A 15,564-nucleotide genomic window follows, 5' to 3' on the forward strand; every position below is an offset into this window, starting at 1 on the left:
ACACATTAAACAGTGGCATTTCTAAAGGCCATGCAAAATCTCACCTTTGTTTTAACACTGTATACTAATTAAATAACATTTCAGTCAAGCAATAATAGACAATGGTATTTTACTTGCTATAGCAAGACAATTGAAGCTTGTTTAGGAGACAAGCTTGTTTCATAACAAGAAATGTTCCCAAGTCCCATCCCTCTGTTATTCAGATGGATATAGATGTTTTTCAGTTCTATTATTCTTCTTCCACTGCCCAATTTTCCCACATTGACCAAGAGGAAGATAAAAACTCCCAGGGCTGCCCTATAGCTGGGAATCCTCAAAAGATCTAAATCTCCTGCTGTATTCAGTATTGTGCAGATGACTCCATTTAACAGAGATCCCCAGTGTGAGATCTGATGTGCAAGTCCCACACTGAGATTCTTGAGAGGTCCAAATACTGATGGTGGCTGACCTGGCTGAAAGAGAAAGCTGCTGCTAGAAGGTGCACACTTCTCAGAAGCCAATGCTGGGTATTCAGTTCTGCTTTAGTCCTCGTTTGGGTCACACTTTAAGGGTTTCATCTTCAGGCAAGCAAAACTTGCTTTGCTTGCACTGCATCAGGAGCAGCAGCACCTTTAGTGACTGGTCAGACATGAAGAGCAGACACTGCTGCAATTGCTGCTCAGCCTCATCCTGCTCAGCAGCTGCTGAGCCAGCAACCAAAGGCCAACATGTTCCCCTGCCCCAGTGGAAATGTCAACTGCATACAAACCACACACGGGGCACGGGAATACTTGGCCTGACCCAGGCCTTCTTCAGCTTCTGAACACATGTCAAAGGCTTCTTTGCCTGCCTGCCTTGGCAAGTGGCAGTCTTTTCTGCCACAGAAAAGCACATCCTGAATCATTGCTGAATTCTGCTCTCCCACAGCTGATTAGCTGAGACTATTACACAAGAGTCAGTAGCACTGAGTATCCAGATGAAAAGTAAACTTTAATCACAGAACAAAGCAGCATCTCCTTATTGCAGACTATTAGCTCTTCTAAGCATCTATATAAGCTCCTATTTTTCCCTAATGCCACTAATCTTTACATACAAGCTCGTTCATCTCCCATTTTAACTCCTAAAGTATAACTGTCATCAAGAATGCAAAAGAAAATATTTCACGGCTACAAAAGTGCATGCAGAATCTTCTGTGGTTCATTTCACTACTTTGTAAGAAAATCAAAGATCTAAAACCTGTCTGCATTAGGAAACTCCACAGAGTATTGCTACAAGAATGAAAGCTGTATTCTACTTTATTTTGCTGCATAATAAATAAATTTTATATTTCCAGAATCCTCACTGCTCGCAGCATAAAGAGAGCGGCTATTCATCTATTGAGCCAGGGTGGCAGTTATTAACATTTTGTTTTAATTTATATACTCAGAGTATTTTATTTGGAAATTATTACAATGCTAAGCATGGCAGGATGTTAATGAACCTTCCTATTTTATAATTTTTTATTACACAATTCAAAAGAATTTTAGATGCCCCTTTCAAGTGAAAGTCCTAGAGTCAAACTTGCATTTGAAAGAGATAATATTCTTGCTTAGAATTGCAATTTAAACTCATCCTAAAAGGTTTTAGGAAATTAAAACCTAAAAGGTTTTAAGAAATTAAGAAAAAACCCATTAGTATTCCTGATAAATCTCCAGTTTTCCATGTCCAATTCTGCTGATCTCAATAACAGCAATGTGTTTACATTTTTTTTACCATCAATGCAGAATTTTATTTTTCCATGGAAATAGAACACTGGAAAATTGAATTTAAATGGAAAAAGTCAAACAAGCTCAGATATATACACATATAAAATTAGAGGCATTTTTTTATTTTTCAACTGAAGTCTTACATTTGCTTTTTCTCCTCACAAACATTTCCTTTGAATTCAATTACATTTGCTGATACTAGAACTGAAGGCAGATTTATAGAGTGTCAGATAATGATGACACTGACTTTGGTTTGCAAAGCTAAGTGAATATTAAGTACACATACAGAATATAAAAATAGTTACAAAAAACACAGTGATACCACTCCTGTAGATAACATTTCCAAGCTCTGCTTTAAAAGGTTCATGCTTTGTTCTGCATCAAACTTTGTACCAAAGGCAAGATTCATGATCTTGTGCCTCTGTGAATTTATTGATAGCCTCTTCTTAGACAAACAACATGTTTAAAACATGTATTTGACTGGAGATAACTGAAGAATAGAATGAATATTTTCTTTCGGAATGCAGGTCTATTTTTGTCACTAGTCATCACTACTAGTGGGAGGTAAAATTTTAACAAAGACAACACAAATATATAGGTTCTGAAAACACATTAGCTAACAGATTTCCTGGGACTCAACTACATCTGCAAATGTGCATGGAAATCTACAGACTTTTTTGCCCCTTTTTCACCAGAAAATTTATTGCTTTTAACCATGTGACAGCTAACACCAATTATGAACAGATACCACAATTATAAGACCTGTACAATTATGTGTTACTCTTATTTGAGGTAAAGTTTACAAGCAGAAACTGCATCTTCTTTATTAGAAAAAAAGTACAATTGAAAAAACAAATAACAACCCCTCATTAAGCTGTCAGACACAGAATATTTTCCTCAGGTTAGCTATTACTTGGTCTAATGAAAAATATAACTCCCAATAAGTCTTGTTATGCTTATATCCTTGGAGTAAACCTCTTTAATTCTTGGTATAAAATTTATTTTATAAAATGCTATTGCTCAATGTTAATAAATCCTACTTCTGTCACTGCTAGCTGCGTGACAGTCTTAGAGGACCATGGCAGACTTTTTTCCTGGATATACCCTCTGATGCGTGCACCACACAGAAGAGTCTCAGGTACATCAAAAAGGTGGGTTTCATTTTGTCAGTTTTCTTAAACTACAAATGATTTTTGAAACCCCAGTGGATTTGGACATTGCTGTTAAGCAGGGAGCAGGTAGTTCCACAGATTTTTGCAGGTGGTGTCATTTGGAAGCAGACAATCTGTGTAACAGGGCAGTCCTATAATATTTATAGGACTATAATACTTTTGCCCTGCTAGCAAAAGGCCATAAGTTCTGAGCAGAGTTTGCAAAGATGTTAAGGCCCATCTGGCTAGCTCTCTCTGAACCTTTCTCAATCTGCCTGCAGCTTTGTTCTACTAAGTTTAGCTGTAGCAGCAATAATTTTATATAAAAAACACCAGTGTTCTTTGTAGAATAAGGTATTTAGGACTCTAACACAAACATGTAGTTTAAAACAATGTAGGGCTGATATGAAAACAGGGGCTTTGAGAAGGGAAGACACAGGACATGGTCTAGAAGAGTGCTGATATGGAGTGGTAGGGCAAAGGGCACAGTCTGGCACTGGGGACTCAAGGCTGTAAAGAACTCACCAATGGCCAGTTAAAGTGCAGACCTGAACCTGGACAAAATTGAGTTTAGGGGCAATAAAGAGAGTGAAGACATAATATATAGCATATATATGTAAAAGCCACCATGTACACTAAATTCAGGTGTAATGCAAAGATGTAGACCAGTGAAGAAAGAGCAAGATGCCAAAGCTTATTTGAAAACATACAAAAGGACCCAAAGTATATTGTAGACTGAGGAGAAATAAGAAAACATGAATATGCCTGGATAGAACATTGGAACAGGCTGCCCAGGGAAGTGTTTGAGTCACCATCCCTGGACGTATTTAAAAGACATGTAGATGTGGCACTGAGGGACATGGTTTAGTGTTGGACTTGGCATTGCTGGATCAACAGATGGACACAATGGTCTGAAAGGTCTTTTCCAACCTAAATGGTTCCATGATTCTATGACCATCATAATTCCCCCTCTGACCCAATCAAAATGAAATCACCAACCTTAGGACCCATAGGTGAAGGGAAAGGGTGAGCGTGACACCAGAAAAAGAGGTAGAAACAATTTGAAATGTATTATTATTCCTAATTTTTATGCCATAATTACAGCTGAGCTAATAATTACTAGACTCCCGAGATTTCAGAAATGCTAACAATACATTCTTGGCTTCACATCATAAACACACACACACACAAAGCAACAGGGGATGGGAGAATATATTTTTGTAATGAAAGGCTTCCAAGAAAAAAATCAGAAATACGTTCACAGCTACAACACTTAAGATTGTCTGTCTTGGAGATAAAGGAGTCTGCTAGAACCAAAGGGCATTGGAACACAAGTTGAAACAGACTTTCATCATTCAGAAGGTGGACAGACATGTACACCATACCAAACAGCTCTGGAAAAGAGGTTGGACACATCCGTTCATCATTCCCATGAGACAAAGTTTGCCGTAGCAGACAAATTAATTAACTGCAGAATCTAATTTACCCAATTTCTTGCTAATTCTCCTATGGGTCGATTATTAAGCCTGACAAATTCCAGCCTGAAAGCACTTTGCTTGAAAAAAATAACAATTAGCAACAAGAAGGGAGGAGTGAAAACTGTGACTCCACAACAGATGTGGAAATAATTCTTTTTTTTTTTTTTAATCAGAAATAGAGTAAATGAAACAGCTTTGTAACAGCTTCAGTGGTTTTATTTAAGCATAATATTTTGGAGGATGCAAGAGAAGGCCATAAAAGCACTTAGTACACCAGAAATCAATGGAGTGGTGCAGGAGAGGAGTTAAAGCTTCAGTTTTTTGCCAGAAACTAGACACACTGAACACTCATTGAAACCTGTTTGCTGCTGGACTGAGTAGCTAGCTAACTACCATAACCAAAGGAACTTTGAGACCTCACTCTCAGTTAAAAATTCTTGTCACATTTTGGAGTTGTTCAATCTGGTCTAACCTGCCCTGTTACCTTTCTGCTGGGCAGTGCTCTATGGCATTTCAGCCCAATATTTGCAGCATGTCTCTCTCTTTCACTGGAGAAGTCATCTGATGAGGCAATTCCAGGCTCTGCTCAGAGCTCAGAGACCTGGTTTGTTTGTTTTAGCTTTGTGAGCTCTGTATACACATTTCACCAGAATCTAGGTCGGACAATGGTGCTTGAAGAAACCACAAACGAAAGGCCAAAAGAACTTCAGAATGATTTGTTGGTCACAACCCATAGCCTGTAATGTAGGGCTGGATCACTGAAATGCTTTCCAGTGGTGACTCAGGGCCAGTTTCAAGAATATGTACAATTTTCAGATTGCTAAAACCAGTAATTTTAATAAATTTTGAAGGGCTGGCCTCTTTTGCATCCACATGGTAGCTGCTGTTCATGGGAATGCTGCCCAGTTCTTAAACCCAAACCCTCTATGACTGCCAGGGGAGGGTTTTCATTAGACAGCCCATGTCTCTAGTCTTGCCTTTTGCTGAGCTTCTGCCAGAAACAGAAGCATTTAGCAGCTCTTGGTGCTCATTACAAGACTTTTTCATCAGCTAAACTTTGACTGATGGCAGACTCATCACAGCAGACACAGGCTGCATTTACTGTGCAGCTGCATTTATTGTGAAGCTCTGACTTGTTATGATACTGGGTTCTGCTAATTAGTCCTTAAATAAATAATCCATCTGACTGTGGACAAGATTCTAGAGCTGTCAGGACAAGCCAAAGAAAACCTTTAATTATAAAAGAGCTGAGTCCTCCCTCCACAGACCTGCAGTGAATATGAAGGAGCAAGAGGATCAGAGATCAGGCAGAAGTTGCAGGTACAATATTTGGATTAGTTTCCCAGTATGGTGGGATAGAGGACCAAAGTGTTTTAAGCTTTCAGTTTAAGAAAACAGAACATAAATCTACTCATTTAGAAATCACAGGATCACAGGGGTACCATTAAGATCACATCTTTGAACCTTTTGTGCAGCACAGGTCAGACTGGTTTACCCAGCTGTGCGCTGTGGTCAATGTGGAGGGAGTCCTCTCACATCTTCACTTTGGCCCTTTAAATATGACAAACTCAGCTCTCAGTGAGCTCAATAGTGTAGGACAGTCCTTTAAAGCATGTTTTGGACATTACATCTGAGTGAATGTTCTCTGCTGGGGTTCAGATAGAACATCAGTAATCACAGGACCTGGGTATTCATCGGATGAGTCTGTGATGGAGAATTTTCCTTTTGCAAACTATGTCACTGCCTAACAAGCTTTGCCTATAAAAAGCTGCACTTATTACCAGTTGAGAATATTTCTAGAAGATGAACTTGAGAAATGCACATAGGAATGAAAGGTGACTACTTTCCCATTTCACCCCAGTTTGTTGACTTTATGATTTATCTTTTTAATTCCCACTTGAGCCAGACAAAATTAGAACCCCTCACAGGTGAAAACCAAATAGATTTGGGAGAAAGTCTAAAATATTCTGTTCATTGAGAGATCTCCAAAAATCATGACACAGGTCATTACCTCATGACTACATTAATAAGGCATAAGGACCTCAGTCCATAGCTGAACTACACCACAATCCTATGACAAACACTGAACATGGTTCAAGGAAGTCTTAATGATAGCAAATTCCTTCCATTATAGAATAAATTCAATTAACTGTAATGTTGAAAAAAAATTCCAGTATTTAATTGTCTCATTAGAAACACCTGGCTCACTGATTCACTGATTTTTAGCCTTGACTTCCATCTCCTGGAATCTCTCATCCAGAGAAGAGAAAGATTCTGATATATATATATATATCTATATATATACACACACACACATATATATATATATATGTATATATGTATATATGTATATATGTGTATATATATATATATATATATATATATATATATATATATATATATACAGTCCCTTTGTGCTTGTATTTTTGGTACACTTGGTCATGTTCCCTTGGATTTTAATTTTCCTAACACTTTTGGAAGCAATATCAATAACAAAAAGCTGTTTGCAAAACCAAGTTAAAATAATTTAGTTGAGTTCTTCCTCAAGCTGACAAAAAAACTCTCAAAACAACACTTTTCTTTTAAAAAGGTCTGTACAGAGTCACTGGGGGCTGGGACCCACCTCTTTTGAACAGTGGCAATTCTCTGATTGACTTCACAGGGTCCAGCTCAGGACCTGTGTGGTTGCAAACCAGAGATCCTGGTCCAGATTCAGATCAAGGGATCCCAGTTCAGGCACAGTGGATTTATCCTCACATGGATATGAGGAGCCACTGACTTGCTGATCTCTGGCAGAAACAGCAGGACATGGCTGTTTGGCCACCCCTGCAAAGACTGTCTCATAAAACACCCACTAACATCAGATGTGGGGTTTATGGCATAACACGGACTCCTCATGTAGAAAAACAAGATTTTTTTTATCACTTAAAGTGTTGTTATTTTTTTACAGCTCTGGGCTGCCTAGATGACTAACTCTTCACAACTAAACTAAAACTATAGCATAACATTGTTGCAGCAGCTTCTGAAATTTTAAAAGGCAAAGCTGATTGAATTGCTAAATCTAAAAACCAAATCCCAGTCCCATAAGAAGATGGTGAGAGGTGATTAAAAAGCAAGCCAGTTGAAGATGAATATTGATTTGAATTGGAGGTGAAAAAGCAGCAGCTTTTGAATATGAAGTGACAAAGGTGCTCTGGCATGTATATGTAAAAGTATTTATGTATATGCTATACCTTGTTCATGCTGACGTGCAGGGCTGGCCATGGTCCAACTACCTTCACACTCTCCGTTTCTATTTTCTTCAGATGAGAAGTTTCATCATAAAGAAGGGGAAGTCCTGAGCTCAGTTCTAAAAGGATGCCCAAAAGAAAGAAAGAAAAAGAGACAGTCTGAAGGGAGGCTACAGAAGAACTTCAGAGCAAGACACTCAACTGCATTTGAAGAGACGGCGGTTGGCAAAGCATCTTCTCTGTAAGACCCTCTAAAATGTTTCATAATTATGCCTGTTGGGTCATTTTGCCTTCTTCTATTTAGCAAACAATTCCTCCCCCTCCTCCTTCTCACCCATCCTTTCATTTCAGCAGAGCTTTTGCCAGCTTTGGGCTAGATATTTCTCTCCTTACCTCCCCACCGCCTCTACCCCCTCTATATTCTAAAACTTAGTTGACACCAGAGGGATTATTTATGCAGCCAAGGTGCCACTCTCAAAGCATGTGATGTGTAAAGAGATCAGAGTATAGCTTTTGGCTTCTCTCAGACATCTTTATTTATATGCCAGCCTCTTTAAGACTGTTGTCAGGAATTTGCTGTGCTTTGTCAACAGAGATTTTAAGCAAGCCACTGACACAGAAAGACAAGGAAAAAATACTTTTTCAGACAGCCCTAAAAGGTCTCTGTCATCATATATATATATATATATATGCAAGTACTCTGAGAAAAATAAACTTCATCATGTGATGATTTAATGAATCTCTGTGTCCTCCCATATTTCTTCTTGCCATGGATTCTAGATAATAACAGTTGGGAACAATCCAGTTCTGTGGAGTCTGATTCAAAGCCTACTGAAATCAATAAAAACCTTGCACTGACTGCAGTTTGGTTTGGATCAGGTTCTTAAGCTGTCCTAAGAATATTAAATATTACTCACTCAAGATCTAATTCTACAGCTGTTTAAATATACATTAAGGGCTTTGCTGACTAGAGACAAATTGCTAAAACCAGCTTAGAGGGATATAAGCGAAAAGCTGTTTTTTTGGTGTTAGTGAAACATTATCAGACCCTGAGGTAATAATGTCCTAGAAAGGGTTACAATATCATCATTGACCTCCTCTTCGTGGTCTTTCATCACAAGTTAGTGATGCCAGAGTTCAGCATTTCTCACATCACAGCTGCTTCTGTGCATACGAGACAGTGAAACTGCCTGATACCCTGGGAATAAATTAACACAGCCATAAAATCAGTCATGATGATGGGCAGTTTTTTTTAAGAAACAAAATCATTCTAATTTCCTCCTAAGAAAGAAAATAAAGGGGGGGGAAGTGCCTTATTTAAATTATTCAAGTTTGCTATTATTTTAAACTGATTTTTAAGCTGGGTTTTTTTTTTTTGGTTGTTTAAAAGGAGAGCTCTAGAAGACAAGCAGGCCAGTTTAGCCTTTTAACCCAACCTCAAAAACAAACAAAAGAAAAGGCAAAAATGAATTCCTACAAAAGGCATAAATTTCCTGAGTCAGCATTAAGTCTTGGCAAACCCAGGCTTTCATTCCAAGAAAGGATCTGGCAGCACTGTGGTTTTTCAAAGTTCTGTTTTCAGCTTGAAACTCAGTCTGTGTTAGACTATTCTCTGCTCAGGGTTATGCAAGGTCTTTTGTAGCGAGCTACTCAGGAGTGAAGGATGCCTGTTTTTGAAGTGATAACCTGCAAGCTCAGCCCAGAGTTCAAGAGGCAACCTGGGTCCCCTCTTCCCATTCCTCATTTTCTGTCATAAAAATTCTGTGAGCTGCACTGCATACATGTTGGCATCTGCTCCCAGTGATAGTCCCAGCTGCTGCCGGTGAGTCTGCTCATGTGCACCTGGAAATCCATGCACGACCTTGCCATGCCAATTAGGCTCAGCAAGCAGTTCACCCTCTCTGCCCTGTGAGGCCGACTGCTGTTGCATAGAGTGTGACTGGGGCTCTGGGATACACTGGGGGAAGATGTGCTGCACCACAGATGTGATGTTAGCTTTGAGGTGAGGGGTAGCATTGCGAGTACAAGGATCAGGCTGAATGCAGGAAAACAACATCTTCTGCTGAGCTGCCTTCATAAACACGCACGTCAGATTTGTTTCACTGGATTTCACTTCCTCCAGTAATTGAAGCAGACAAATTACTTGGAATGTGAAAAATCAGGCAGATCTGGCCCGGGTTTGTTTTCTGTTTGTTTCTGTAACAAAGTCCTGTGCTGTATGTTTGCTGGGAAACATGCACTAGTATTTAAAGGAACCCTGGCTGGGCACATTGTTGTTGCCCTCTCTCCTGCCTATGTCCCACTAATTGCCCTGGAATTTTGGAATTCTCAGAATAGATATAAGTGGAAGAAAGGCATATGCTTTCTCCCTCTCAGCCTGATGGTGGGTACATATCAGTGGGTCACTCCATGTTCCACTTCAGATGAATTCAAAACCATCTCAGAGCTCAGTGATGAGTGCAGTCCATAGCAACTGGAACAAGTCACAAAACACCTGTGGTCCCATGGAAAAGCACAAGGTAGGTTAAGTGCTGGTGTCACCTCTGTCAGCCTTATGGGGAAGTTTCTGCTAGGATAGCCTATTTGCCCCATGAGATCTTTTTGCTCTTCAGGCATTTCCACTTAAGATATTTTGGTCACAAGCACCCTCTTTCCTGAGAGCATCCCCATTTTAGTGACCACTTACTTCCTAGAAACACTTTCCCAGCACTGGCCTTTCCACACAGCCTGGAGCCAGACATCAGTCCCCCATGTCCTCACGTTCCTGAGGCAGACTGCTGATAGTGTTTCCTCTCTGCCTGATTTTTTCTTGGCCCACACACTGTGCCATGTCCTCCATAAACGGCCAATGGCCAGCACGCTCCTAACCATTTCAGTACATGCACTGTGAACCTTTCCCACAGGCTCTCTACAAGAGTTTTCTCAGCTGAAATAGCCTGAGCAGCATTTTAATGAAACCATTAAAAACAAACCAACCCTAGTCCCCTGAGCACCAACCTTGAAAAGGCACTTAAACCCATCACCCCAAGCTGCAAGTTATTAAGTCAGATTCTGTTTTAAGGGAAGTGCTTCTACCCAAACTGCCACTGCTCTCACAGCATGAACATGCCATATATAACCATGAACTGGCTTCTCAAGGGAAATCAGCTTTGCACCTCCAGCCGAATGCACAGGTGCCACAGAGGATCAGCAATGGGTTGCAGTGGGGCAGCACAGCAGCACAAAGACACTCAGCACACTGCATGCACAGCTGCCTAAACAGCTCAGCTGGGAGCAGTCAGCACAGCTGCACCACAGCCTCCCCCTGGAGGTGTCCCATCCCTTTCCACTCCCTTAGAGAAACTGGGAATTGGCATTTGGTGCTACTGGCATTAGGTAAGAACCAGCACTGATTCTCTTCTTCTGCACCAAATAGTGTGGAGCAGTGTTCAGCAGACCAAGTGAAGAGAAAGGTGAATCTGTCTCCACCAACAAGTGTCATACACGCCTTGTCTTCTGAAGTCCCGGTCAGAGCATGGCAGCTGCCAGACAGGCCAGGGACGCTGTTCCCCACCACCAGGATCAGTCTGGGGGAGAGGGCTCACTCTTCTCATGTCTGGGGCAGGACATGGAGCCTCCCAGGCCCCAGTTTCATCTCACTGAGCACAAAGAGAACTGCTCCTGATGTTTGCCCTTGTGCTCTTCTAGGCTTTCCCTAAGGTTGTTTCTGCAATAAGGAGAAGCAGGAGAGCTGTGTGACCTGAGAGGAGACAGAGTGCTGGAATAAACACCCTGTACCGTGTGGTTTTTGCTGTTTCTTTCATTACCCCCTGTCCCGCAGGTGGGCCCACGGCAGGGTGGTGGGGGGCTGGAGACCAGCAGCACTGCGGGGATTGAACTGGGGCACCGGGACGGGAGTCTGACACGGAGCTGTGGGCTGGAAGGGAGCCCCGAGGAGGGGGCCGCGGGAAGCAGGGCCGGCAGTGCCTCCTGGGTCGGGACAATCAGCAGCAGCATAGCTGGCTCTGAATGAATTTCCTGGCATGCTTCAGCTCTAATTTGGGAAAGGAAAATATGGGCTGGCACACCCCCCAGAAAGGTCACCGCCTCCCACGGTGCCAGGCTGACAGCCAGGAGAGGTTTTCCAGCACAGCCGTGCCAGCGTCCCCCCAGCGCCCAGCCCGGCGTGAGGGGCGGCCTTGGGGGTGCCGGGCCGAGGCCCAGCCCGGGCAGGGCCGGCCGGGGCAGCCCCACACCGGCACAGCTCGCAAAGGGCCGGGGCTGCCCCACACCGGCACAGCCCGGGCAGGGCCGGGACAGTCCCACGCCGGCACAGCCCGCATAGGGCCAGCCGGGACAGCCCCACACCTGCACAGCCCGCACTCCCCTCCTGAGGGGTGGCGGTGCGCTGCACAGCAGGGCCGAGATGCAAATACCTCAAAACTATCGCACTCTCTTGGGGATAGAAAATGAAAGAAAATGTTTCTGATCTTCTGAAACAAAGTCTGGTTAAAGTGCCTGTCCAGATAGGTGCCTATGCGATACTGCTAAGGTGGGACAGCTTACAGTCAGGGTCACCCAGTACAGTCCAAGACCCTGGTTTCAGGAATTTGAAAGTTATCAGATTAACTGACCAGGGTGAACGATTCCACAATGGATAGCTATCTCAGGGTCATTTACAGTTATGAAGGCAAAAACTGGGCAAGGGAAGAACTCATCATTTCCTAGAGACAAGGAATATAATAGATCATATTTTGTTTTGCCCATCATCTGCCATTCTTACACAGCTTCAGCATCTGACACACTACAGAGTGCAGAGATTGTAAATCTGGAGAGCAATGCTCAATGACAGGGATGTTTCTCTTCCAGTTCCTGTGTAAAATATTTGGCCAAGCTCCGTACCCTTAAAAATGCCTGTACACGTTCAGTAGCAGAGTCTTCCACCCAAACTCCCCCAGACTGCATCAGGAATGGATAGACTTCTCTACTCGTTGCTTTCTACAGGCCAAGAATTTCCCCACTAAGGAAGCAAAAATATTCCAGTCTTGGTTGCTAAAGCTTGCAATTATTCCGATTACCCAAACTAAGAGCAAGATGCTGCATGTCCAGGGCTCCAAAATTTCTGCTGCCTGTGCCCAGACATGAAAACAAGATCCAAACAATGAAGGCTGAGGGCCAGCTGGACTGATCAGCAAAAGACAATAGCAGATGAGGGTAGGTTTGTGAAACTATACAAACAAATAGTAACAATAAAAAAGGAGCCTCTGCCAAAAAGTGGTTAGAGAGTCAGTATCTGTGACTAATGGGGTATTTGTTCAGCTATGGAACACCCAACTAACACCAAATCCCACAACCCTGCAGCAAACCAAGGAAATTGCAAATCTTGTCTCATTTGCACATGCTACAAAGCTAGCAAATAATAACAGGAAGCACATTCTTCAAGGAGAAAAACTGAAATGCACACTGTTTTCCTTTCCTTTGCCTCCTTGCCTGAGACAAATCTGAAAGCAGCACATCACTGAAATAACAATCACTGCAGTGGACTTACTGGTTGGATTTGGAACTGCAGAAACAATGTCCTTGGTTTCGGGAGCAAGGGCACCGTAATTGGCGTGGTGGTGGTGATGCCGATGGTGGTGGTGGTGCCTTGCAGCCATTTTTGTGGTGTATGGAGTTCCACCATTCTCCTCAATGTTGAACGGATGCAGATCGCTGTTGTTCAACGGATAGCTACAAAATAAATCCAGTTCAAATTAGAGCAGTAAACAGTAGCACCAATTGTACTTTTGGAGAGACAGAGTGAAAACTTTCTTGGGAAAAATTGCACAGCATTTTTGTAAATAAAGTATTTTTTCATCCCAAATCTTTACGGTTTTCTATCTCCACAAGATTTTCCTGATGAGAAAAAAGGATGCCTCTGCTTGTTTGTATGACTTTAAGATCAGAACTATTTTTGATTTTACACAGTACATAATCTCTGCTAGAATCTTTCCTGGGAAAGGAAAGTCATCAAGCAGAAAACAGTAACTCTTTTAAAGTGAAATTGTCCGAAGACCAGACCAAGGAACAGTCTCAGAGTAAAACTACATTCATGAGAATGTTCAGGTCTCTAAATTTATGATGCAAAATAGCTATATAAAAAAAATTCTGACTTAGGGAAAAAATTGAGAAATAAAACAATTTACAGATAACAACATACAAAATAGCACTTGGTCAAAAAGGAATTAGACCAGTGCTGATATAACTAGTTTGGGTCTTGGCGGGGGGTTTTGCATGTGTTTAGTTAGGAGATTAACTATCATCAATCTGCAATAGCTGGCAAACAGGGACACATTGACATTTTAAGTCATCATCTCTAACTGAAAGATGACAAATTACAGTGCTGCTTTTCTTCATTAGCCTTAACTGATACTGTTTCAGCTTATTGTTTGAAATTACGATGAATTTCTAGAAGTGATATTTTCTCTCCATTCCAGCAACCAAAAAAGATTGAGATAATTCTACATAGATATTGCAAACGATTTGAATGTGCTTTCCTCAGAGGAGTGCTTAAAATTTTTATAAGGTTTTAACTTATTCTATAGTAGTGCATTAGACAGTAGTTGCAGTAAATCAATCCATTTCAACAAAAGATGAATCCCTGCCTATTTGAAATATGGTAAAGAAATTATATCTTCAGCTGCATGGGTTTTCAGTTTGCTTTTATTAATAACAGCAGCCAAAAAACCTGACAACTTGAAATTAAGGCAAACCGAATAATTATAGGAACAATGAATAAATTATACCTAAAATACTTGCTACATATGTTTTCTGCAGATTACTTAGTGATTCAGAGCAAAATTAACCAGTCATCTGGTAAATAAACACATCTGTATAATTTCCAAAGTTCTACTGAAACACGCAGTTTGGTACATCATTAATAACCACTGTCTTCTTAGTAACAACTTCAGACAACATAATGTTTCTGACTGGGTACTAATTGAATAATACTTTTATGCTGGTTACTTTTTGAAAGCAGGAGGCAGGGAGGGGAATGTTGTGTATATTAATCTTGGCAGGTTCCCAGCATGAAGCAACCACTGCCAATAAAGGCACTTCTGATGGCTTTCTTGCCTTAAGGAAACAATAGAAATAGGTGTCTGATACACAGGGAACAGCTTTTGTGAGCTCAAATCATGCAGGACTGGTCTGTCTTTTCAAACTACACTATATCTTTACCGCTATAATCAAATCAAGCAAGTGCCTACAGGGGGAAAATGGTACAGGCTAATGAGATTGCACACTAATTGTAGCAGCTCTCCTGCACTTTCCCTTCAAGGGCCTTGGATTGGCGTGTCATTTTTTGACTGAGAGGATAGGTGGTTTTGTTCACATGGTTAAAACCCTGCTGGGAAATGAGTTTAGGGATGGAGCCTCAGCACATCTTTTTTTTTCCATCTGATTCATTTTTTTTCAAGACACAAAGTCCTTCATGTAGGGAGTTTCATTTCACCCACTGGCAGGTTGGTTTAGCAGATTTTCAATTGGTCTTTTCAAAATTAATCACTCCAAATCCTTACACTGACTGGTCATACTGCTATGGTCCCAAGGTATCTTCCATTCTGAAATGAGAAGGAGCTGAGCACGAAACAAGCCAACTGAACTGACCTCTGGCACAAGGGCAAATGTGCACCAAATCCTCTAGATGTATTACTTGACTGTCCAGAGAGGAGAGTAACATGTAAAATGTAAAGTGCACGGAGAGCATTACATCAAAGAAGTAAAGAGCTAGCCCAGCAAAGCTGATGTTCAGCTATGCACTGAAGTCCTTGAGCACAGCAGGTCACAAAGCTGAAGACAGGGTGTCACTACCCAGGCAGTGCTCTCCGATGTGATATCCCACGTTCAAACTGCCGGCCATGTAAAAGCGTGGTCATCTGCACTCTTCCAGGGCTGACAGCAACTGACAGATGGCAAGGCAAGCTTATCTCAGGGTCAGCCAACTCTTGCATGTCCGATGCAT

The 15,564-nt window shown here is 41.5% G+C and overlaps 1 protein-coding gene across 4 annotated transcripts in view; it reads right to left on the reverse strand.

Moving 5' to 3' along the window:
* The window catches only part of EPB41L4B (erythrocyte membrane protein band 4.1 like 4B), a 170,201-nt gene that overhangs the window by 59,603 nt on the left and 95,034 nt on the right, over window positions 1-15,564 (reverse strand). For all 4 annotated transcript variants that reach the window (XR_008508892.1, XM_054517630.1, XM_054517628.1 and 1 more), the window contains 2 exons: window positions 13,111-13,292; window positions 7,587-7,702 (listed from right to left, as the gene is read on the reverse strand). Coding sequence is in view for 3 of the 4 variants with exons in the window: in XM_054517630.1 (XP_054373605.1) it covers window positions 7,587-7,702; window positions 13,111-13,292 (298 nt within the window). In the remaining variant the exon portion in view is untranslated. The remainder of the gene's footprint in view (window positions 1-7,586; window positions 7,703-13,110; window positions 13,293-15,564) is intronic.

This window comes from Molothrus ater, chromosome 1, assembly GCF_012460135.2.
Source record: "Molothrus ater isolate BHLD 08-10-18 breed brown headed cowbird chromosome 1, BPBGC_Mater_1.1, whole genome shotgun sequence".
Lineage (NCBI taxonomy): Eukaryota > Metazoa > Chordata > Aves > Passeriformes > Icteridae > Molothrus > Molothrus ater.